General features: G+C 39.0%; 2 protein-coding genes across 2 annotated transcripts; one reads left to right on the plus strand and one right to left on the minus strand.

Annotated features, from left to right (window-relative positions):
• Window positions 1–7,096: 7,096 nt before the first annotated feature.
• LOC143878386 (ras guanine nucleotide exchange factor Q-like protein) lies at window positions 7,097–15,940 on the plus strand. Its single transcript, XM_077380679.1, has 3 exons — window positions 7,097–8,194; window positions 14,144–14,391; window positions 15,000–15,940. The coding sequence occupies exons 1-3, from the start codon at window positions 8,176–8,178 to the stop codon at window positions 15,699–15,701; spliced, it is 969 nt and encodes a 322-aa protein (XP_077236794.1). The 5' UTR covers window positions 7,097–8,175; the 3' UTR covers window positions 15,702–15,940.
• Window positions 15,941–21,502: 5,562 nt separating this feature from the next.
• LOC143878387 (peroxidase 16-like) lies at window positions 21,503–23,457 on the minus strand. Its single transcript, XM_077380680.1, has 4 exons — window positions 22,998–23,457; window positions 22,701–22,898; window positions 22,275–22,440; window positions 21,503–22,154 (listed from the first exon to the last, which is right to left on the minus strand). The coding sequence occupies exons 1-4, from the start codon at window positions 23,205–23,207 to the stop codon at window positions 21,748–21,750; spliced, it is 981 nt and encodes a 326-aa protein (XP_077236795.1). The 5' UTR covers window positions 23,208–23,457; the 3' UTR covers window positions 21,503–21,747.
• Window positions 23,458–25,716: the final 2,259 nt, after the last annotated feature.

The raw sequence follows: 25,716 nt of genomic DNA on the forward strand, positions 1-25,716 counted from the left end.
CTTTTGTCAGTTAGCAAGTTTATTTGGTGGGGCCTATCGTTCTTTGATCCAGGCCGTTCATCTGTTGTAGAGGCAATCATTGTCATTCCATCAGTGTACTTTATGAATTTGAATGTGGACCGCTAATAGGTCATGTTGTTCTCCATCCCCAACTTAAAACATTATGGGTCCATGGGTTGGGAGGACGGTCTATCCATGATGGACCCACCAATATGAATGGCCTCCAATAGCAAATTATGGGCCCCCCTAGTATGATTGCCTGCTCCAGCCAACTGTTAATGAATTTCTAGGGAAATTACACAAAGCTCCCCATATTTTCCTAATAAATGACGAGAATAAATTTTTAATTCATCACAATGATTTTCTTTTTCTTTTATCTCTAAAAGAGAAATTACGGAATGAGGGCCGATGTTTAGTGAAAATATGGATTGCGGGTACCTTTTAAAACAAGAACAAAAAAAGGGCGAAACTTCAAAATCGGGTGGTCAAAAGACCCTGATACCCTTCTGACATCGACATAATCCTCCTTTTTCATTACTGCCTCTTAAATTGGCCCGATTCACGAGGCCTTCTTTTGGTTCATTTAAATGTGTATTTGAACCGAGAGAACCTTAGGTTTATTTCTATCTTGGCCGTCGGAAATAACTAGAGACGGATGGATCTTGACATGTGTTGGAAAAAATTTTGGAACCCCGACGTTATTGTACTTTTTGGAACACTGACATTATCTTTTCTTACTTATCTTTTGGCTTAGAAGGGTAGACGTTATCTTTTCAACACGTGTCAGGCATCTATCCGTCTCTAGGTATTTCTGACGACTAAAATAGAAATAATAGGTACGCCGGCGGAAAATAATGGGTACGCTGATGGAAATAATGGTTACAGAGAGGGAAATAATGGGTACGCCGATGGAAATAATGGTTACAGAGAGAGGAATAGGAATAGTACCCCGATGGAAATAATGGTTATAGAGAGGGGAATAATGGGTACGCCGATGAAAATAATGGTTATAGAGAGGGAATAATGGGTACGCCGGCGGAAATAATGGGTAAGCCGATGAAAATAATGGTTACAGAGAGGGCAATAATGGGTATGCCGGCGGAAATAATGGGTAAGCCGATGGAAATAATGGTTACAGAGAGGGGAATAATAAGTACGCCGATGGAAATAATTGTTACAGAGAGGGAAATATGAATAGTACGCCGATGGAAATAATGGTTATAGAGAGGGGAATAATGGGTACGCCGATGAAAATAATGGTTACAGATAGGGGAATAGGAATAGTACGCAGATGGAAATAATGGTTATAGAGAGGGAATAATGAGTACGCCGGCGGAAATAATGTGTACGCCGATAAAAATAATGGTTACAGAGGAGAATAATGGGTACGCTGATGGAAATAATGGTTACAGAGAGGGAAATAGGAATAGTACGCCGATGGAAATAATAGTTATAGAGAGGGGAATAATGGGTACGCCGGTGGGTACGCCGATGAAAATAATTGTTACAGAGAGGGAAATAGGAATAGTACGCCGATGGAAATAATGGTTATAGGGAGAGAATAATGAGTACGCCGGCGGAAATAATGGGTACGCCGATGGAAATAATGGTTACAGAGAGGGCAATAATGGGTATGCCGGCGGAAATAATGGGTAAGCCGATGGAAATAATGGTTACAGATAGGGGAATAATGGGTACGCCGATGGAAATAATGGTTACAAAGAGGGGAATATGAATAGTACGCCGATGAAAATAATGGTTATAGAGAGGGGAATAATGGGTACGCTGGTGGGTACGCCGATGAAAATAATGGTTACAGAGAGGGGAATAGGAATAGTATGCCGATGGAAATAATGGTTATAGAAAGGGAATAATGGGTATGCCGACGGAAATAATGGGTACGCCGGTGAAATAATGGTTACAGAGAGGGGAATAGAAATAATGGGTACGCCGGCGGAAATAATGAATACGCCGATGGAAATAATGGTTACAGAGAGGGGAATAGGAATAATGGGTATGCAGGCAGAAATAATTGTTACAGAGAAGGGAAAAATGGTTACAGAGAGGGGTATTATTAGAAGACGCCATCGTTTCATATTGATGTCCACATGTCGTGGATCCGACTGTCTATTCATATTGGCGACGACCAAGATTTAAAGGAACCCAAGGACTCTGGGTTCACAGAAAGATTTCAATCAAAACCAAACCAACTATGTATAAAGCCACTAGCATTCCAAAAAGTTTTTCAACACGTGTCAGGCATTCATCCGTCTCTAAGTGTTTCGACGGCCAAAATAGAAATGAACCCAAGGTTATGTGACTTTTGTCGGTTCAAATACCAGGCGAACCAAAAAACCTCGTGAAACACGCCAGTAATGAAAAAGGAGTCTGAATGATATTTCTGTTGACGTCAGAAGGGTATCAGGGTCTTTTTCGAACCCGATGTTGAAGTTTAGCCCCTTTTTGTTCTTGCTTTAAAAGGTGCCCGCAATCCGTATTTTCACTAAACGTCGGCCCGGCCCGCATTCCGTACTTTTCTCTCTCTCTAAAAATGGTTAACTTTTAGCTTCTAATCAGTAAGATTGGATTTCACCATTGCCATAGCTCGACCCAAGTCCCAAGCCCAGGACATTTCACAGTCTCAGATCATTTTACACAGGCACCACGTAAAATGGGCGTAAAAACAAATTTCACCCGAGCATAAAATTTGTTTAAAGTCCATTTTACGTCCAAAAAGACAGAAACCGTGTCATGTTTGAGTTGGGCGTGGTACACTGACAGGGAACTATGCCCATCACCACCGTACAAAAGACACCACAATTTAATTTCAATGCAGACTCTATCTATCCACCTGTTGGGCACTTCAATGATGTGGCACGATTCAAAAGCCGGAAAGGGTATTTTCATATATCATATCATGACATACACGTGTATCTGCGAGAGCGTTTAGTGAATAGTAGAACTAGGGCTGCAAGAGGGTCGGGTTCGGTCGGGTCGGGTTTTTCAAAACCCTAGGCCAACCCTGGATCCCATTATCTCGGTCCTGACCTGCCCTGACCTTAAGTCAGGGCCGAAAAACCTCAACCCATTACCCGCCCTACAGGGTCTTATGCTGGCCCTGGCCCGCCCTGATTGGACACGGCCGAGCCGGGCCGGCCCTAATTAACCCTAGTGCAAATACGTGTTAAGAATGCCAAAAATAAAGCAATAACTTATCATACAGAACAAAATGATCAATAAACAGAGAAAGTGAACAAAATAAGACAATATGAATTCAACAACATGACGGGCAACAGAGACAATTAATAATAATAATAACCTAAAAAAACATCAATCCAAGATAATAGAAAACATTAGCAAAAGAAACATGCACAGATGGTTCAATTCTATAATAGAAAACTCAGGGTCGGACCGGGTCAGGGTACCCGAGGCATTAACCCAAAACAAGCCCGACCTGAGTCAGGGTCTAAAAAAATGAACCCTGACCCTCCCTCAGGGTTAGAAAATCCAACCCTGACCCTGTTCAGGCTCAGGGCAGGTCAGGGCTGACAGGGCCAAACTTGCACCCCTAAGTAGAACTGTCCATTTTCCCTGGTTATATTTTTAAATAGAGAAACGGTTTCTACGCACTAGCTTAAAATACAGTGGGGGCCCACATTGTTTGGGTGATCCAAAGCATTCATTTGATGGTTCTCATATATATAGGGTGTCCACAAAAAATCAGCTCCATAGGATCATCCTAACCCTACGATTTGTGAAGGTACACCCAAACAATATGGGCCCTCATTGTATTTTAAGCTAGTGTGTAGATAATTTATCTACACTTGTGTGTAGAAACCGTTTTCTCTTTTAAATAATCTACGATTCAGTTAAGTTCAAAAGGTATTTTCATATTTTGCTACCATCCAATCGGACCCGAGACACTAATGATCCCACAACTTGTATCTATGTCCCACGCATTTAGATTCGGATTCTTTGGGTTTGATGGGACCGGACCTGATGCAACAATCAATGGCCTCGAAATGCATAACTAAAAGCAAAATCGTTAGCAATCCAAATAGAGGAAAAATTCATTGACCAATTAACAATTAGTATCTCCTAATCAAATAATTACTCTAACCTAATTGACATGATTATTTAAGACTCCGGTCCATCCTTGATCGGCCCCACCAAATGAATGCTTAAAATTATTAAACTGCGCCCAAATGTGGGACAACGATCGGCTCCAACCATCTCAAAACACTACTATAATTTTCCTTGTGAATTATGCTAAAATAATTTCAAATGGGTTAAAAGAGTAACATTAGAATTAGGCTTTCTAAAGTTAAGCAAAGAGTCATGAAAATGACAATGGGATGAAATTTGACAAAAAGTACAAATTGCCCATTAACACCCTCTCTCTAGTCTCTAGTCTCTAGTCTCTACCCTCTTCCACCCACATCTCATCATACACCACCAAAACCAGACAAGAGTTAGAGGGGTCTTGATTTGGCTCTTTTAAGATGTGGGCCCCACACAAAAAAGAAGAAGATGAGGATGGAACATGATGGTATCATCTTAACCAAACAAACCCCTTTCCCTTCTGCCCACGTGCATTGCACGTGACACCTACCATCTATATATAACCAGTAGCCCAGTAGTAAAACATATGCACCCCCAGAACACCCAAAAATGTGAAAAAACACTAGGTTAAAAAAGAAGAAAGGAAGCCCTATGCCCCTATCTATATATATATATATATATATATAGAGATACAAGGTAAGAAAAAGAAAAAAAAGAAGCACCTTCAGATTCATTCATGAGATGTGTAATATTTTAAGGAAAAGGTGAAACATGTGGTTGGGATTTTTCTTTTTATGGGTAGCGTGGATTTCCATGTATAGGGAGAGGGTGTTTGCAGGCACGTGTCAGTCCTGTCAGAATATTAGCTGGTGATTACTGATAAGGGTTCTTTTCTATGTGCCCTAATCGAGATTAGGGATTTCGACGATGATGACGATGGGGGGCGGGATGGGCCCCACTGATTTAGGGCTGCGCCTTCACCGGGCAACAACGCGTGCTTCACTGCAATCCAATCCACTCCTGACTATTTTGAAAGATGCCCTCAGGTTTTTGTCTTCTTTTGTCACCCTCGTGTGTTTCAGCGAAAATTTTATTTCCAAAAATACCCCTTATCTTTGGGAGATTTAACGATATTTCCTTCTCTCTTTCAACAGGGTTAATTCTTAATTGTACTTATCCGTACTACAAGAAAGGGAGATATCTATTTCTGCTCACCCTCTGTTTTATTAACGGCCCTCCTCTTTTATTTTACTTCTTCTGTATATTGATGATTGATACTGCCTACTGGGTAGGCTTTTGGTAATTGTAAGTCTGTAATAACCTCTTGTAGCCCATTAGAATGTGTAAAATAAAGAGATCTACTGCTATTTGCACTCCCACTTTTTTTTTATAACGAGACAAACTCACCTTCTTTCAGTAAAGCATGCATAACATTTGACATCATGATCGAGATTATCACATTGATTATATGCAAATATTTTTTAGAGGCATCCAAGAGGCCCTAAAAGTGTAATATTTTGGGATTGATTAGTCAATCAAGAATTGGGTTTCGATGGACAGCTTAGCCCGATTACTTAAAGGTCCGGATCACTAAAAAAAATTTTAGGCATTACTCAGGTCATTATACTCTGAGTGGGTTGACTCAGGACCAACCCAACAACTTTTTCTCCTATGACTACAAAAATTCTTAATAAAGTGTCAAAATATAGGAAAAAAAAAAGAAAAACGAAAAGCCCAAATAAAGGACTAGTTTGGGCATGTAGTTTAATTGGATTTTGGGAGCTATTTGTGCTCAAACATGCAATTTAATTAGATTTTGGGTGCAATTAATTAGATTACAATTTACACTTAAGTGAGACCTACAATCCACCAGATTGCACACCCTAAACTAGCCATAATTCTTAATGGGATTTGATAGTTTGAGTCAAGATCAGATGAAAAGCCAATAGTCAACTGAGTCCGAGTGAAGTTTAATTTGAGCTTGTAAATCTCAGTATTTTGGACAGTTTGCCGATGCAATCTGATGTGACTTAGACTGATGTTTTTCTTTAATTACCTTAAGAATCAATAACATGGGGAGGTGCATTGCTTGAGTACAAGATAAAAATTGTACACGAAAAGGACTAGATTCTTATAGCTCTGTTCACTTGCGTTCCCGGGAAAGCAAATCCCTGGAAAACAGCCTCTTTTGTCCCTGACAAGACAGAATTCTGGTGTTCACTTGCTTTCCTGAGAAAGTAACAAGCTCAGGTGGAAAATGTCAAATAATGACATAAAAATTACCAAAAATGATGTGCAAATGTCTCTTTTCTCACAAGTGTGGGAAATCAAATCCCACTATTTTGGTCGGATTTACTTTCTCGGAAAAACTAGTGAAAAAAGGTGGGCAAGCAGTTTCTCGGGAAACCTTTTCCTACACAGTTTCTGCTCACGTGAACAGGCGCGGAAAACCTTTTCCTACACAATTTCCCTGGATTTCTTTTCCTAAAGCCACGTGAGATTCCCGGAAAACCTTTTCTTTTCCTTTTCCCGGGAAAACAAGTGAACAGAGCCCGTAGAGAAGACTTTTAAAACAATAAGAAATGGTAGCCCCTCCAAGAGAAAAGGAAGATCGAAAAACCCCCATAGAAAAATCAGAAAGTTTTTTCTATTGCTGACATTAAATAGAGATGTGCAGTAAGCCATGTTACCCAAACAATATGATGGGATTTTCAGCACGCATAAACGAGTATGAGACAAAACAAGGCATGCCCACATAAAACCAATTACGAAAAGGCCTGGCTCATGTGACTGGTGTGGATTTCACCGGATGAGAACTGAAAAAGCTTCGGATTTTTAATTAATTAACGACAGGTATGTTTTGGCCTGCTAGCTTTTGGAAGAAAGTGATATGTGGGAAGTTTCCTTTTCATTTTTTTAACCATTATATGGGATTTGTCGCAAAGGATGACCATAAATCTAGAGGTGGGTTTTGAAGGACAGCGAATTTTACTAAAAAATGGTGGTACTTTTTTTATTGAGATCTGGTGAGGGGTTTTGAAAGACACCTAAAACAAACTTCTCAGGGGTAATATCAAAAACAGTAATTTTAGAATATGTTGGTTAGGCTTTTTACTGAAATCTGGAGCTGGGTTTTGAGAACGAGTATAAAAATTGCTTTGCAAAAGACTGATATCATTTTTTATGAGAAAAAGTAAGTTTTAAGCAAATTCACAGAAATCTGGAGGTGGGTTTTGAAGGAGACTCAGATTAATCAAATGGGTTTTCTTAAAAGTGCCATTTCTGTAAGTTTCAGCCTTTATTTTATGAGAAAAATCAAGTTTTGCGCAAATTCACAGAAATCTGGATGTTGGTTTTGAAGTACACTCAGATTAATCAAATGGGTTTTCATAAAAGTGCTATTTCTGTAAGTTTCAGCCATTTTCACCGAAATATACACATGGGTTTTCAAGGAAACTTGGAATAATCTTATGGTATTAAAAAAAAAAAAAAAACCAGTTATATCTCTCTATATATATACACGTGTGAGTGTGTAACAAAGAAGCTCAGCTGAGTAAGTTATAAGCCTTTTTCACCAAAATCTGGAGTAGTACTGTAAAGTTCAGCGAGAATAATGCCATGGGTATCTTTAAATTTTCAAAAGTGAAAAGAAAGAAAGTGATCTGGTTCAAGGGAAGCCCACCTTCGCATCTTGGTATCTTCTCTGTCTGGAATATCTTGTTCACAGGCTTACATGGGCTTACGTAGAGGAGAGAGATTTGTTTATGTTTTTGTTTTCATTTTGTTTTGTTTTGCTGCCCTTTTGATCCTTCTCAGTAGTACAATACAATACACCGACTGATTACCATAGGCTTCTCCACCTTTTCTTGCCTCTCCTTTCACAGCCTGTCAAGCTTGTATTATTTTTGTTGTTTTTGTAAGGAAAGTGTGATTGGGTTGAGAGGGGAAAATTCTGATATCTGAGTCTCCGAATCTATCACCATTTGCTTAGATTCCTCCGTCGATTTGGGAGGATGAGTCATGGATACTGATGGGGGATCAGATTTTGTTCATGTTTTATTTATGGCAATGGCAAATGGATAAGAGGACAGGGCAAGCAGAGAAAGATGCTCCATGAACACGGAAAACAAAGGTCTTTACTTTTTCTTTTTCACAATTCAATTTGTTCTTTTTTATAATGGTCTTCTTTTCTTGTTAAATTCCTTCAATAGTGTTACTATTTGATTGTACATTTTAGTTTTCGTCTGCAAGAACTAGAAGGGATGGATTTTGGGTGATTGTTTTTGTTTGATGTTCTAATAAAATATTTGTCTGAAATTTTATGGGTAGCAATGAATTTTGTTTAAGTAAAACTGAATTTACGGGTAGCATTCTCACCTCCCTTTACATGCAAGATTTCCTCTGTGCTTTATTTCTACTTATTTTTGTGAAAGAGACAAGATTTCTCAAACGGTTCCAATCTAAAAGTTAGTATATTCATCTCACTTGTGATGCTGGTCATCAAATTTTTGAGTTGGTCTGGTAGAGATTTTCTTCTTTGTTTTTGGTGAGTCATCTTGTACAGATGTTGCAATGGATATACGATTTCTTTAGGTGAAGCTCTGCTATTGATTTCTTGAAGAAAGGTAGGGGTACTTGATACTTTTTCATAGTTTGCTAGTGGGTAAAGGTCTTGACAAGCACATAGGGTCCCTGAAAATCCAAATTCCTTTATCATTGACATCATGGCTGTGGTCCATAGATGATCTACTTTGCGTCCTTAGATGAACCACTTTGTTGACTCTGCACAAGTCATCTGATGGGTTATGAAGTTTATGCCAGAATTTGTAATGGCCATCGATGGTGCCGTTTAATAGGACCACTTCAGGAAGTCCTTTGAACCCATTCAGGTTCTCATTATGGCCTGAAAGAGCATTCTTTATGGGGACTCTTGGTTGCTAAGGCTGCCCAATTAGGATTTCTGAATGTCCTAAGGCCCTGTTTAGATTGCAAGAAAACCATATCCGAAGGAAATTTTTTCTTGGAAAAAGATTTTCCCACAATTTAGCGGGAAATGATATAATTATGGTTAATTTAGAGGGACATCATTGTATATTGAAAGTCCCTCAAGTGAAGGTAGAATAGGTTTGGTTCAAGTTATCTTTTCTCACAATGGTCTAAATGAAGAGGGGATGGAGCTGTGATGAGCTAATGAAAGGATATGGCATTGTGTCACTCAGAGTTTTAAAACTCCCCCGAGTGAACTCCCTTTTACCTTGGCCGCATTCCGAGTCTTGCCGCTGCGTTCCGCATTTTACCCTACAGAGTCAATAAAAACTCCTTTGACTCTCCGAAATTATAACCGCATCAACCAAGTACTCAGCCACGCCAACCGAGTACTCTACCGCATCATGCCGAGTCAACTAGACAGTTTTTAAACACTGTACACACTAGTAACTGTTCTTCAATTGCGAGTTATAGCATCTGCAATATAGACAGTTTCCTCAATGCCTACTGAAACTTCTCTTGAATTTCGACAGCCCTATGAAGATCGTTACTCAATTGACACACTATTGTCTTGCTACCTTAATGAGTATAATCTTTTGTCCCTCATTAATCTGATGCAAAGAAGTCAAAAATGTGTTTTATCCGAGTGTATTCTGCTAATGCAAGTTATTCGCCCAAAGGTTAAGTGGGTTTATATAGCATTAGAAATTGGATATTCAGCATCAGTATTTATGCGATCAGATCAAGCATGTTTGAACTTGCATTCCATTTTGTTTGGTTCCAGTATTTCTTTTAGCTACTTTTTTCTCACATTATCCTGGTGAATGAATGAATGTGACAATGCCTGCTTTCTGAATTTAGGTCTTCACCACAATGTTCCAAGCGTGTAAATTGTGCTGAGTTTGGTCTTCTGGTATCATTTGTTTCATGGTGAACATTGTAGTCCATTATGTCTAATACAGAAGGGTTTTTCTTCTTCTGTTTTTTTTTTGTTTTTTAGCCTTTGTTAAGTAAGGATGAAGTTTGAACCCCTGACCTCCATGCTCGCTTGAGGGCATCACTAATAGGAAAAGCTCAACTTTATTTAGTAGCAATTCAGTATCTCTATTTAGGCAGTGTGGTTGTTAACATACAGCTGATGGAGAGCTTCAATGTATCATCATCTGTTTAGTTCTTCTGGAATCCTCCTTTATGCAGTTTTTAGAAGCAGTGAACTGTATGTTTAAAGACTCCAACAAGCGCTATATTTTTTTTTATTAAACCACAGTTATATAAACCTTTTTCTTTTTTCTTTTGAAAAGTAAACAGAAAATTGGATATGACGGCTTTTTTTTCGTGCTGTATGGTCATTTAAAGATTTCCCCCGGAGTTTCTCCTCTAGCTGATCAAAGAAATAATATGGACAAAAGTTCTGTAACTGTGTAACATGAGTGGAATTGTAGGAGATTACAGTAGACATAAAATCTCACCATTTTTTCAGGAGTCTGATAGCTTGGTTACGAAGCTCGACTGTATTGGAAGGTCTTATATGCAATAGTCCATCTGTAAAGGAATGATGAATTAGGGATAATTTGTCCTGGGGTTCCATACCATGCTACCACTATCACCTGTCTTTCTTTCTTTTTATCATTTTGTGTAATTTTAATTGATTAACATTTCACCAAACTCACCACCTCCAAGCACCACTGGAAGACATTTAGAATGGGAGCAGGGTCCACTGGACAAAATGCTGAAAAGATGAATCTTGTTCAGATGAATTGTGCATGCATGAAGCAATTGGCGGTGAATGCTTAACATGTGTTGCAGTAGTTGTTAACATTTAAGGCTACATACCCTGCTGTGTTAAATAATGTTCAAGGTTTATAAAAAAAAACGATAATGACTCTCCATTGGTTGAGTTAGGATTGGGGTTCTGAGTTTTTGTCCACAGTACTTACTAAGGGTGGGGGATGAATGCAGGGTAAGATTTTGGTTGGGACTTTGATGCAAAGATGCAGCTTTGGACTCTAGAAATCTTCAGATCTTTGTCTTGTACATGAATTTATGTATTTTCTTGACAGGCTGCATGGTTAGATCATTTAGCTCTCCCTTGATGAAATGTTATACATGAAAATCTGTCATTGATTATTTGCCATGTTACATGGGTTCTTCTGCATGGGCAAAGTACATGTGTTGGATTCCAATACTTCAGGACTCACTATGACACTTCTAGATCTCTTTTATCTGTTTTTTCTGAATACTACTTCTGCAACTTTACAATTATGGCATGTTCTGAGTTTTATCCATCCAAGTTTTGTGTTTTATCCATCCGTATAGTAAATTTTTCATTGGAAATAAAACATTTTATTTACTTAGCCTATTAAAATTCTCAATATATTGCTTGTTAGTTGTTATAGCTATATTATAATGTAAAAAATCAAAAATTTAAAATGAAAATTGATTAAAATATTTGTGTGAATCCACGAATCTTTTTTTGAGGTTTGACAAATTCGACACCCCACGTGATACCCGTGTCAGATTCTGACACTCGTACGTGTACTGATGCAACATAGATTATTTCGGTTTCATGTCGTTGTTGAACCATGCTTTAAACCTTTGATGATGATACTTGATGAATCACATAAGTTAACTTGCTGTGCTATGTGGATGCCTTTACTATCACAGGTTGATGCTGGCATCCTTTGAGTTCTGCCACACAATCAAGAATCTTTAGGCCCAATTCCCCAAGATTTATAGGTGGTGTAAACTAAAAATGAGAGTAGACTGCTAGGATAGGACAGTAAGATTTGGATAACTTACAACTTAATCAATTTATGATCTGGTAGTTTGGTTGGGTTGGACGTAGCCAACCACATCCATTGAGAAGCTAATCTCATTGTTAGACAAGATGGACAGTCCTGAAAAAGAAACTCATCTTTTGAGGTTACAGTTTACTTAGTAGTTTAGCTCTTATAAGCTCTGGACCTTCCCATCAGGCATAGAAGTGATCCATTTTGTTTCTATTAAACAAAACATGATTTACAAAGTGTCCATATCCCATTAATTATCAATTATTGATTTTAATTGCCTGATCTTCCAGCTCAAACAGCACTCCCTTTAGCATAGTGGCAAGGACTGGGAGGGGCTATAAGGAAACCTTTTTAAGAGAGAGCCTCAAAACTCTGTTATTAGCTAGCATTGCTAGTTGAGCTGTAAGATTTGGAAAAATGACTGGCACTCTCTTGTTCAGTAACATATCAATTTGGAAAAGAAAAATGACTGAAAGAAGTGTCCCATGCAGATAATTGTAAGTCAGGTAGATATTGTAATTTTAAGCTTATTCCATTGCCTGTTACTTAGATAGAGGATCATAAATAAATAAACATCTGTGACATTATAAACTTATAAGTATGAAGACGCAATGATTGTAACAACATGACCGAATTCCATTCTTAAACCTCAATATGTTATATACTGAGTGCTATTAGCCCTACAGAAGCTTTTAAGTAGTATCTTTGGCTGAATTCTAGGAGCTTAGAGACCCAGTGGCAGTGGGTCACTTTGTTAACCATTATACTTCCCCATCTGTGATCTCGTATAGTTTTATTTTGAGCTTGAGCCGCCTCTTGAATTCAAGGAAAATATCCACTCATTTTTCCTTTGGCCGGAAGTTTTAAGGTTAGTAGATGTATCTTCCTGAGGTGGAAAGTTCTTACATAACTAAGAAACAGAGTAGACTTATTTCTTGTGAAGTGAACCAAATTATAAACCTAACCAACCAACTCCAGGCTAGACAGCTTTCATAGGCTAGGCATCATCCATGTGTGTGCCATCAAAAACACTATTATGCCTGATTGGAGACATTTCCTTTTAATTAGGGGCTGGGTTCAATTTTCTGTCCTCTGACTCTGAAGTCACTGGCTAGATTCATCAACAAATTTACGTGAAATCACAAGGCTGGCATTACACATGTTCAGTTGAATTTCAAGTAATGCAGGTTTGGGGGTGTTTAAGTTGTGTCTTGACTTGGCCATTGTACATGTAATATGCTGCCTTTCATCATTTTCATGAATTGCTTAGAGCCATTTCAGGGTCCAAACTCCAAAGCACCTAGGGATTGTTCTCATAGCAAGCACCATAATTAGAAAATTTTGGTAACAGAGGTATGCTCTTGGACAAAGGCTTAGTTGAGTTGAGTTGAGTTGAGGTGTGCTCTTGGACAATAGAGCTGCTACTAGGGGTGGTTATTCGGTTATAACCGAACCGAATAAACCGAAATTTGATAACCGAAATAATTTCGGTTATCAAATTTCGGTAACCAAAACCGAACCGAAATTCCTAAAAACCGAACCGATTGACAATTCGGTAACCGAATAACTGAATTGTGGGAGAAAAAGAGGGAAAAAAGGAAAATCTCGGTTTGGATCGGAGGGCTAGGATCATCCGATCAAAATTATTTTTTGAGCACAACCTAATTAAGTTGTGATCAATCAAATGGATGGTTTTGATCATCCTACGGAGTGCACATATAGCACTTTTTTTAGGAAAAAATGGTTTTCATCCATAATTTCGGTTATTCGGTTAACCGATTCTTTTTTTGAGATAACCAAAATTGAATAACCGAATTTCCAAAAAAAAAAAAACCGAAACCGAATCGAAAAGAAAAAAAACCGAACCAATTTGGTTCGGTTCGGTTCGGTTATTCGGTTATAACCGAATAATGAACACCCCGAGCTGCTACTAATTAGTCATAAAAACTTTGTTGTTTTTAGTTGATGCTTTCTAGTGTTTTCCAGTGTCCCTAATACTTGGAATCGCCTCCATTTATCCCTTTTGTAAGCAATCACTGATCATTTACCAACATCTCCCGTGGAGTGAATAAGGCTGTATTCCTGGTGATTATATCTTTGAGCATGGGACACTTAATACATTGCTTATCATAGTTATTTTAGTTCTTTCTTTGATATTTCAGTATAAAATTCAAATTGGATGTCTGTTTCTTTGGCATTCCTTATTAATGAATGTAAGTTGCAGAATGTTGAGGATCATCAATCTTCAGACCTTTCAATTCCTCTACATGTGTTACAAATATATTAATATAGTCTCATTGTTTCAGGCATGGGAACAAAACTGCATCATGCTCTGAACCCGTTAGCCACCTTTCCAAAGAACAATGGTGATTCAGTAGACATAGGTTTCGACACTACAGAATCTTGGGACTGTTCCACAGAGAGAATTCAGAAGGAGAACACTAGGACTAGTTTCAACCAGCTTCAAGAGTCCATGGATAGATTGCTCGAACAATGCAACAAGGAATCCGTGAGAAAGATGATGCTGAAGCACGAGGAGATTTTCAATGAGCAGGTGCAATTGAAATCCTACTCTTTACTGTTAATATCAGAATCGTTAGCAATTCGAAGCCAAATCTAGTTATAGCATCTCAACATGTTAGAATATGTTAGATTTGATGAGATTTGATTAAGGTAATAGATTAAGTAACTAGGCTAAATGGAGTAACTAAGTTAGATTATTATGTTTCTATCTTTATCTCTTTCCACAGTCAATGCTTATCTTTCTATGTTTATCCTTTGAGTGTTACTCTATAAACACTCATTAGGCTCATTGTAATTAAACCAAGATTTATAGAAATCTTTGAATTTTATCATAGAGTAATTGGATGTTTCACATGGTATCAGAGCCATTGCCTCACGGCATGTCTTGGGTTCAAATCCCAACAACCCCTTGATATTAAAAATCCACCTGAATGGCCAACCCAAAAGAGGAGCCACATGTGCCATGTGTACAGCCAACCCCAAAAAAGAGGGTCCACACATGAGGCGTAGTGTTGCAGTATAAATGATTAAATAACACTAACTTTACCAGCTTAAGCTTTTGGAGTAATTGGTTGCTCCACTCAACATCAGATCCTGTAATCAAATTCTGAAGCATACATTTTCAACTGAACAATGCAGGTGCAGGAACTCCACCGGCTTTACCGAGTCCAGAAAATGTTGATGGCTGAGATGAGAAGTAAAGAGTTGAAGCTCTCCTCACTCACTAAAGAAGTTCCTGGATCAATACATATGGGGGCCGATTACATTGAGTCGGATACCCAATCCAGGTTTTGGAGCTCTGCTACTGGTTCACAAAGTAGTCATTCCCCTTTCAGCGGTAGCCATCATTTGACTCCACAAATGGAGTACAATTTTCATCAGCGATGTAACATAAGGGCCGACCCAAGCTCACACGAAAGCTGCTCTGGGGAAACTTTCAGAGTACAGATGGGCTTGGATCTTGAACGACCCGTTGAAGAAAACATCTCTTCCACTGATGTCAGTGCTATCGAAGATCAGGTGTCATTCTTTCGGAGGAAGTCAAAAGATAAAATGAGCGTTGATGGACCTCATGACCCACATTTTTGCAATGATGATGACAACGAAATTGAACTGACATTGAGCATTGGATATGGGACCGACAAGAAGAAACGGGACCGTCGCTCATGTTCAGATCTGCAATTAGGATGCTCTGAGTCAACCTCCAAGTTGACCCCATCCGTGTCGGTTAGACGAGATCAAGAAGAGGAATGCAGTGACCCTTCTGCTGCATCTTTCAACAGAGAAAGCTTACAGCGGCCGCATTGGCTTTTCCGAGCTCTGAGCTTGAACAGGAGATGAACTCAGTTCCTCATTTGTAAGATTTATGTTTTCCAGTGACATTTTATGAGGTATCAACATGTGTAATTAAGGGGGCATGCCTTGGGATTTGGCCTTTACCTGCCATTGATGTTTTTTAAAGTATCAGTTGCAGGGACAGGCACCCACTTTGAAGTATTGGGATTGGCATAGTTCTGCTCACACATAGGAAAATCCTATTTTCAAATGTTGAATCCATGAATGAGTGTTTGTTTTCCTGATATGATCACAGTCGAATAAGAGAAGGAAGCTGATAGATTATATTCAATGGAGCTGAAAATCACATAAGATGTTCTCTTCGAGGGGAACACCTTTCGGCAATACATAACCCTCTCTTTTCTCCTAAACTTCCTATTTACCATTTTTTTTTTTAAAGGGCCCGACGGGTAGAATTCACCCCTAAATGCTAGCCTTTAAGGGGAGGGTGCCCAAGCCCTTATATGCCCATCCACATCTCTTCACTTTTCCGATGTGGGATCTTTGCTTTTGTGTTGAACACACCCAGGGTCCCTACCATTCTTAGTCATAATTTAAATTCAAATGATTTAGAACTATCAAGAGGATATCGTTGGGTTTGGCTACCTTGACGGGTTAGATTTATCATGCACGGATCATATCTGAGTGCGTATCATTTTTCATGCTCCATGGTTGCTTGTGGCACTCTGCAACTCAAAGTGCATTAGATATCAGTGAGAAGGTTAGAAGTGCCATCTGACAGCTACAGTGTAGATCATCAGCCCACGATTGATAGAGATAGGTATCCCTTTCCCCAAGAGAAATTATTTAAGTTATGATATGCTACAATTGGAAATGAAAAGGTGAAGTTCTGAAAGTACTGCCCATTACAGAAGAGTGAAAAAGTACATGTTGGGTAGTGCCTTGTTTCAGCGCTTTAGGTTATTTCCTTGACTGATTTGGGATTCTGGTGTTTGTTCCCTAGTTTAGCTAAGAGATTGATACGAATGTGGCAGATGGCAATAATTTTAATAGTTATCCTGTTATATACTCAGTAGGAGATGGAGAAATGGAGTTTTGCTAGGACTCTTACCATATTTGTCAGTGGTTTAGAATAGTAAACTATTATGTAGTTAGGAAGGAGATTCGGGTAGGACCCTCATTAAGTAGGAAAGTGGCGTAGGATAGGACCTGTGGGATAAAATAAGTTGTAATCTTCTATTTCGTAACAAAGGAGAAATCCTCTATTTCTCTCCCCTTTCTCTATTGTTTTTGAGGATATACCGTGTCCTTGAGATTATTTGAGTCTCTCTTCCAAGCATCGTATTAAAGATGGTCAGTGGCCTAGGATCTATGGGATAAAAATAAGTTGTAATCTTACATTTCAGTTACAAAGGAAAAATCCTCTCTTTCTCTCCCCTTTCTCTATTGTTCTTAAGGCTATCCCCAAGATGTGAGATTATTTGAGTCTCTCATACATGCGCCATATTAGAGACGATCAGCTAGGTTCTTGTATAGCTCCTCTATCATTGCTATCCTACCTCTTAGCTGCTACGGGTATGGTGATTTGGGCCATTGCATGGAGGACTACCCTAAGCAAAATCAGCCAATGCAAGTGCCAAAAGATGATCGGATTGATGATGGACATCCATAGTGCCAGAAGCATATCATAGAGACCATTATTCTAGAGCCAGACACGAACGATGATGAGCTTGGCACTAGAGACGATGATGATGCTAGTGATGAGGAGTCTGGGTAGTGATTGCAGACACAGAGCTTTGTGGTGAGCATTGTGTATTTTCATTTGTAAGGAGTTTTTTGCTTGATTTTGAAACGCAGAGATCCTCTTTTGGTGATACTTTCATAGAGTATTCTCTTCTCTTTTATCACTTGCTTGTCCTAATGATTTGAAAATTGTAGATTAGAGTGCTAATCTTTTATCCTAAATCTTCTATTTTCTTTTAGTTCTTGTTGAATGTAAGAACCCCTATTCCGAGGATTCCACGCTTGATTTGATCCCTTGCGTCCCTCACTTGTGGTGAACAATCAAGAATCAAACATTTCCTTAGAAGATTGATCAGATTCCCGAACGATCCGAAGGCACTTCCCATCAGATATACAGTATCCTAAGCGTGCCACTTGTTCTTCTCAACACACTTCTGTTTGATGGGTCCCACCTCTTGTTAGAGTAGTTATTATGAATGTGAGACCGTACACTATGTGATGTTAGTGTGATCTTGACTGTTTGTAAGGTGGGGCATTTGTGACCCTGTTTGGTTGCCGAGTTTTTTTTGTTCCTGGGAGTTATGTGGGAGAGTTGGTTAAATTTTGGTCCCATCCCATATTTGGTTGCCTTTTAGCACTAGGTTTATTTTAATCCCACTCTTGTAATGATTACTTGTGGGGTGAATTTTTTAATCCCACTTTTGTAATGATTGCCTTTTCATCCCATCCCAAGATAACCCAGGAACAAAAATAAACTCAGGAACCAAAAATAAGCTTGAGAAGAATTTTTTTGTACCCAACAGTTCAAGCAACCAAACAAAGGTTTTTTTTTTTCCCACCATAATCCGGTCAACCAAACATGGGATTTTTATTTTACCAGGATACTTCTAGGACTTTTTTTTTCCCACCTATCTCCCAGGGTATTTTTTTTCTCCCACATAACTCCCAGGAACAAAAAAAACCTGGCAACCAAACATAGAGACTCCTTGTTTCTTTTTGTTATTTGTTTAAAGTTGGACAGCCACTAGGTAGTAGTTGAGTATATCTAGGATACTAGTTTGTTTATCTAGAGTAGTATAGAGGAGTTTGTTTTTAGGAGAAACTAGAATTTGATTTTATCTAAACTTGGTTGAAGTTATCCAATCGAGCAAGCAGACTTGATGTATATATTGAAGTCCATGTGAATAAAAATTTTAGAGTGTTGCTTTCACGTTTACAACAGAGGGTGCTTTTTCAGGGTTCGGCAGTAGTTTTGGTTCACGTTATTTTCATCTCTTTATACTCCCTTATTAAATCCAATAGTATTTCCTTCTTCAAATTAACCAGGTTTACAAGTGGTATCAAAGCAGGTGTTCGATCGGAATACCGGTTTGTTTTTGGAGTTGCTTCGAGGGGATATCGAAGTGGGAATACCGGTTTGTTCTTTGGTTGCCTCGAGGTGATATCGAGGTTGGAAGAAGAGATGGCGGAAAGTGTTGGTATGTTGGCAGGGATCGAAAAGCTAAATAATACAAATTACATCTATTGGAAGTCGTGCTTAGAATCGTATCTTCAAGACCAGGATCTATGGGAGATAGTGAATGGCAACGACACCGAGGTACCAGAAGAGGGAGCGGATAAGCTACGGAAGTGGAAGATCCGTGCCGGAAAAGCGTGGTACATATTAAAGGTGTCAATACAAAAGGAGTTGATTGAGCATATTAGAGATGTGAAAACTCCGAAAGAAGCGTGGGACGCACTCTCATCTCTCTTTTCATGGACGAACGATGAACGGATGCAGCTCTTGGAGAATGAGATTGGCTCATTGACACAAGGTAATTTATCCGTTTCTGATTATTTTTATGAAAGTTAAAACCTTGTGTAATGAGATATCTCAATTACACGATGAGTCTAAGATTAGTGAAAGCCGGATGCGGAGAATGATTATCTGTGGTTTGAGGCCTGAGTTTAGCAGTTTTATCACTGCTATTCGTGGTTGGCCAACGCAACCACCTCTCGTGGAGTTGGAGAATCTCTTGATTAATCAAGAGATGTTGGCAAGGAAGATGGCCGGATTATCTGTGAAAGAGAGTGAGGAAGCGCTTGCGGTGAATAGCAAGCGGAAGTGGCAGAAAAATAAGAACCGAAAGGATGGTGATAAGAAAGGTGATCGGGCTAATAACAATGAAAAATCACAAGAAAAACATGATTTTTATTGCTATGGATGTGGCAAGCCTGGTCATATTAGAAGAAATTGTCAGGCTAGGATTGAGACCGATGATGGAAATTTTGTCATCGAATCCAAAGACAAGGAGGATGATGACGATGATGAATGGGACTTGCAAGCTTCTTTTGCATGTGATATGGCAGTGGAAGAGACTGCTACAGAATATGACTATGAGGGGGAGGTTTGTTTTGCACTGAATGTTGCAGAATATCCTATTGTGAAGAGTCAAGAGGATGAAACAAATTTGGTTTGTGATCAAGAGACACTTACGGAAGAGTATAATGTCTTAGAAGATCGTGAGGTGGAGGAGCCACTTACGGTAGATTGTAATGTCTCAGAAAATTGTAAGGTGGAGGAGCCGACTTCTTTTGAAGAGGCAAAAGACATCAATGAGTGGCAAATCGCTATGGGCGAGGAGATCACTGCCTTGAAGAAGAATGAAACTTGAGATTTGGTTCCACTACCTAGTGGAGTGTCACCTATTTCCTGTAAGTGGGTGTACATGGTAAAGACCAAAGTGGATGACTCGGTAGAAAGGTTCAAGGTGAGACTTGTTGCTCGAGGATTCTCTTAGAAGTACGGGCTTGATTATGATGAGATGTTCAGTCCAGTAGCCAAAATCACTTCGTTACATGTGCTCATTGCCCTTGCTGCTTGTAAATGGTGGAAGTTATGGCAGATGGACGTGAAGAATGCATTCTTACATGGTGAACTGGATCGTGAAATTTTCATTGAACAACCCAAGGAGTTTGAGAGTACCAAGAATCCGCAATACGTGTGGAAGTTGTGGAAGGAGGCTCTGAGAGCGTGGTATGGTGAGATAGCGAAGTTTCATGATACTTTCGAAGGGTTGAGCTAAATGAAGTTTGTGAAGTTTCGGAAGGAACTTAGCGTGGCTTGTGAAGAGTTAACGCTGAAGGAGAGTGCTAGAGTCACTATTGATTCGTGCACGGCGTAGGAGGGGCCGGGCCGACAGCAACGGGGTTGATTAATAACGGGTTTGAGTAGTTTGGCGAGTCGGTGTTGAGGGGGGAGAATTGTGAACGTTTAATCACCACCGACTCTCTTAGAGTCCTTGCTTCTTTTTGTTATTTGTCAAAGTTGGATAGCCACTAGGTAGTAGTTGAGTATATCTAGGATGCTAGTTTGTTTTATCTAGGAATGGAATGGCTGATATTTAGCCAAGGAGGGTGTTGACGTCCCTGTAACTCGTGTTATTTTCTTCTCTGAGAGAGTGTAATCGTTTTATTTTCTTCTCTGAGAGAGTGTAATCGTTTTATTTCTGGGACATCTTGTCCCCTGATTGCATTTTATTCATATCAATAAATCTTTGTTACCTTTCAAAAAAAAAAAGTTTGTTTTATCTAGAGTAGTATAGAGGAGTTTGTTTTTAGGAGAAACTAGAATTTGATTTTATCTAAACTTGGTTGAAGTTATCCAACCGAGCAAGCAGACGTGATGTATATATTGAAGTCCATATGTGAATAAAATTTTTAGAGTGTTGCTTTCACGTTTACAACAGAGGGTGCTTTTTCAGGGTTCGGCAGTAGTTTTGGTTCACGTTATTTTCTTCTCTCTATACTCCCTTATTAAATCCAATAGTATTTTCTTCTTCAAATTAACCAAAGAGGTTTACAGGCGTAGCCTTAAAATGTTGGGAGGGCTGCATGCCCATTTGCAGGTACAGATAGAATGGCCAGGATTGTCTTATCATTTTGATTTAAAGGCTATATATGGCATCTCTGTGGTGCGGTCCACAGGATGAATGGCCCAGATCATGATCATGTGAGTGGGTCCTATAACTGCATTGCATGGGAACTCTTAGATGATTACATCTCTTAGTATCATTCCCCTAAAAGAGACACAAAACTCAAACCCGAGACCTCAAAAACAACTGTGAGAAGCTGAGAATCACCTCTTATTTATTGCACTTGCTTACAGTGAAACACCCCCAACAAATAAATTAGCATAGAAACTAAAAAAATTCATTACAAAAAATGGAAATGTTCAAGGTGGAATATGCACCTATATTGCTAAGATAGACAAACAAGAAGGGGTGGAAGTGCTGGAAATGGGTTGGGGTGGATATATAATTTCCCTACAAAAAAAAGGTTCTCAAATTCAATAGTAGCACCCATTCTTCTAGTTCACAGCACTACAATCACGTCTGATTTCTCCTTCATTTCCGGTCTTAACACCTACTCTTCCAAGCTTGGTAATGGCAACCACAAATGCCTGCTGGAAAGCCGTGCTGTTCGCGGCAAACAGGTTCACCGTGGCCCGCGACCTTAAATCGGTAAACAAGGACTGATCCGATGTGAAGAGTCCTTTCCCTTGCTGAAGGTTTTTGTAATAGACATTGTCAAACAGCTGGGGCGTAATGGGGTCCATGTTGATGGCAATTCTCGGGTCCACAATCCTTGGGCACATTTGCATCAGTTGCCTTGAGTAAGTTGCATTGAGCGTCGGATCGACTGCTCTGCCCCGTTGGAAATTATAAATTCTTTTCGAAAACTTGCCACAATGTGAGAATCCGATAGTATGTGCACCTAAAATAACCATTTTTTTAAGAAACCAATGAGAATTTTGTAGAAATTAGTGAAGCTCATTGTGGTGAAACTTATACTAAATCAGGAAAAAAATGAGGGGAAGATTTAATTTTATCATACCCGAAAGCGCGATCATATCTGTTTGCGTGAGGCCTTTAAAGGCAAACATGGAATTGAGCTGATCTAAATTGAAGGTGGGATTGGGAAGATTGTGTTTAACGCTGGCTTTCGTAGAGATCCTTCCATCGAGTCTCCCCAATTCCACCGCGTAAGAAGGCCCACCGGTCTGCAAAATTTATAATATTATCAGATCATGCATTCAGATGTCCTATTGACATGATTTATGTAACTGTAGCAAGAAAATCATACGATGGTTTTTTGCCCCCTAAATCTAATCAGGAGTATAGTTAAAATTCACATGTGATCAATATCTAATAAAATGCCAATGAGAAGGTCTTAATTTTTCTGTTGGTTTTATTTGTAGAGCTAAGGGGGTAAAACAAATAGAGGAAGGGAGAATAGTTATGATCAGAGGGGTTTATTTACCAGTGCTACAACATCTCTAGTAGCCATGGCCAATATATCAGCACAAGAGACCTTATTCCGGCACATCGGATCCAAATCAACGGCTGCTTTGGCTTTGATCACCGTATCAAACCCATCTCCAGCAAGCGATATATCGTCAGGACTGTCCTTTTCAGCCATGGATTCCGGCGATGTGAGCAGCACAGACGCATCACACCCCTGCATATGAGAGGGCTTATCAGTTAATTAAGAGTCCCATCAAAACTAAAATGAAGAAAAATTAAATGCTGTCAAATTGAAGGAAAAAAATAAGCGAACCCGGACGAAACAGTCATGGAAGAATAGTCTCAAAGTCCCCGAAGCCGTCACAAATGTCTGCTGGAATTTCTTCGTAACAGCGGAGCGGACTATGGATTCGACATTAGGGCAGGTCCGATGGTAGTAATTCTGCCTCAGATGAGCAGAAACTGTGGGCAGAATAATAAAAGAGAGAAGGAATGTGAAAACAAAGAGATGAACATGCTCCATGTTCTATTGTTGTTGTTGTTGTAGTTGTTGCTGTTGAATGTGTATTTATATGCAAAGATAGAGAGAATGGGAGATGAGCTGTTCTTATCTGTCAAGAATCTTTGGCGGATTGAGAACAGATGAAGAGTCTGACTATTAAACTCTGGCTATTAAGAAATGAAAATTTCTATACAAACTGCGGTTAGGGTGGCGAGTTTTTGAATTAGTCAGTCTGTTTTTGGAGTTTTTTTTTTGGACTTGGTGTTTATCAATGTAAGATCATTTGTTTTAAGTGCAGACGCCTTTTATGTTTTATATTGGGGGGATTGGGAAGGGAATGTAAAACAAAAACTTTCATGGGATGTTGACAAAAGGAAGGGATCTGAAACTTTCAAGAGCAGTTCAGTCCTACAGGCCTTTTTACTGAAATCTCAGCTTAATAAAGCAGTTTCCATTTAAGCTTACAGTAGGCAATGATCCCACATCTTTGTGAGAAATGATATCTGCACTCCTTTTTTTTTATAATGACACTCCCCACTTTAAAAGCTAATTAGAAAAAGGGTAAACACTCCCTTGTTTTGATAATGGCACTTCCCACTTAAGCTTATTGTCTGGAAATAAACCCACAATCCTCTCGTGTAATCGGAGAGTTTTGGCCAGATCTTAAAACCTGGGGAAAGTATAGCCGTTGGAAAAGATCCCCATGGCCCGGCTCGTTTGAAAATCTCACTTTAATACTGTACAAATCAACTGGGAATTTAGCCCACCTTCAATCATAACTACCGGTCTCTGATTAACTAATCTGCCTCTACGACGCACATGCAAAAGGATTAAATATTTTCTTTACTCAGTACAATAATTATCAAAACACCCTTTCTTTGATCAAGCGTTAACCAATAAAACACAAGGTGCAGTGAGCATCTTGTGAACGTGTATCACCACCGACTCATTAGAGTCCTTAGTTACCGTTTACATAAATACTGTTTAAGTTATTGGAGTCCTATAGATAGTTTAGAGTTTTTTTGGGCAGTGATAAATCCACCCCCAAAAATGATAAATCGACTCCCCATGTGTCTATCTCTCTCTAACCTAGAGGAGAGAGAGAAAGACACATGGGGAGTCGATTTATCATGTTTGGGACTCGATTTATCACTCCCTTTTTTTCTTTTTCTTTTTATTGTTTATGATAGATAAGGTCAAGATAGTTTGAATTTATCTGGTAACTTAGTTGTGGCTATCTGTCATTGATGTATGTGTTAGAATATCTAATTCAAACTAGTAGGCCCCACCATAGTTGGACGAATGAGTTTGAGTTGAACTTTACTTTCCATTGTGAATGAGTTTTTGTCTTATCCTTGTACTTATCCTTAATGTTCTAGGAACTATTATTTGAGTTGGTTCAGAGAACATGTGAGTGGTTCTAGAGTATTTTTAGTTAGGGAATGTCAGATACTATTTCATAGGATACAGAGATTATCTAGTAGAGTTTTTATGTTGTTAGGAAGTTGAAATAACGTTTCATAGTGTTGCAAATACTATTTCATAGGATACAGAGATTATCTAGTAGAGTTTTTATGTTGTTAGGAAGTTGAAATAACGTTTCATAGTGTTGCAAGGATACTGCTGTTTTTCTATTTAGAAGGGCTGATGGTGTAACTTGTTCTCTATGGAATGAAAAATAATAAAAAGAGTAGTTAGGTTTTCTTCTTTCAACAATAAAATCCATCCTCTATTCATCTTGTTTATGTGTTCTTGTTAATCAAATTCTAAAGTATATATTAGTTAAACGTTTCAATAAAGTGTAGAGTGCTATTCACGTATTTGCAGAGAACTTCCACAATTGCTTCTGTGTTCACGTTTCTTTTATAGCAATTGTTTTTCTCTCCCTTGATAATTCCAATATTATATTTCTTCTCCAAAGATTACGAGGGAAGAGAGTTTACTAGTGGTATCAGAGCAAGGTGTTCGATCGGAATACCGGTTTGTTCTTGGATTTTGCTTCGAGGGGATATCGAAGTGGGAATACCGATATGTTCTTTGGTTGCTTCGAGGTGATATCGAGGTTGGAAGAAGAGATGGCGGAAAGTGTTGGTATGCTGGCGGGGATTGAAAAGCTCAACAATACCAATTATATCTATTGGAAGTCGTGGTTGGAGTTGTCTCTTCAAGGCCAGGATTTATGGGAGATAATGAATGGCAACGACACCGAGGCACCAGAAGAGGGAGCGGATACGTTACGGAAGTGGAAGATCCGTGCCGAAAAAGCGTTGCACGTATTGAAGGCGTCAATACAGAAGGAGTTGATTGGGCATATTAGAGATGCGAAAACTCTGAAAGAAGCGTGGGAGGCACTCTCATCTCTCTTTTCACAGGTGAACGATGCACTGTTGCAGTTCTTGGAGAACGAGATCGGCTCATTAACACAAGGTAATTTATCCATTTCTGATTATTTTATGAAAGCTAAAAACTTGTGTAATGAGATATCTCAATTAGATGAGGAGTCTAAGATTAGTGAAAGCCGGATGCAGAG

The sequence above is a fragment of the Tasmannia lanceolata genome, unplaced genomic scaffold (assembly GCF_043159265.1).
Source record: "Tasmannia lanceolata isolate RefF3 unplaced genomic scaffold, GAP_Taslan_0.1 ptg000006l, whole genome shotgun sequence".
Lineage (NCBI taxonomy): Eukaryota > Viridiplantae > Streptophyta > Magnoliopsida > Canellales > Winteraceae > Tasmannia > Tasmannia lanceolata.

Excerpts from the sequence above, each read along its gene's own strand:
- LOC143878387 (XM_077380680.1), bottom strand. The coding sequence starts at position 23,207 with ATGGAGCATGTTCATCTCTTTGTTTTCACATTCCTTCTCTCTTTTATT. Across the intron at positions 22,441-22,700 it reads CTAGAGATGTTGTAGCACTG|ACCGGTGGGCCTTCTTACGC; the intron begins GTAAATAAACCC and ends TAAATTTTGCAG. Across the intron at positions 22,155-22,274 it reads AGATATGATCGCGCTTTCGG|GTGCACATACTATCGGATTC; the intron begins GTATGATAAAAT and ends TGGTTATTTTAG.
- LOC143878386 (XM_077380679.1), top strand. Across the intron at positions 14,392-14,999 it reads AGGAGATTTTCAATGAGCAG|GTGCAGGAACTCCACCGGCT; the intron begins GTGCAATTGAAA and ends TGAACAATGCAG.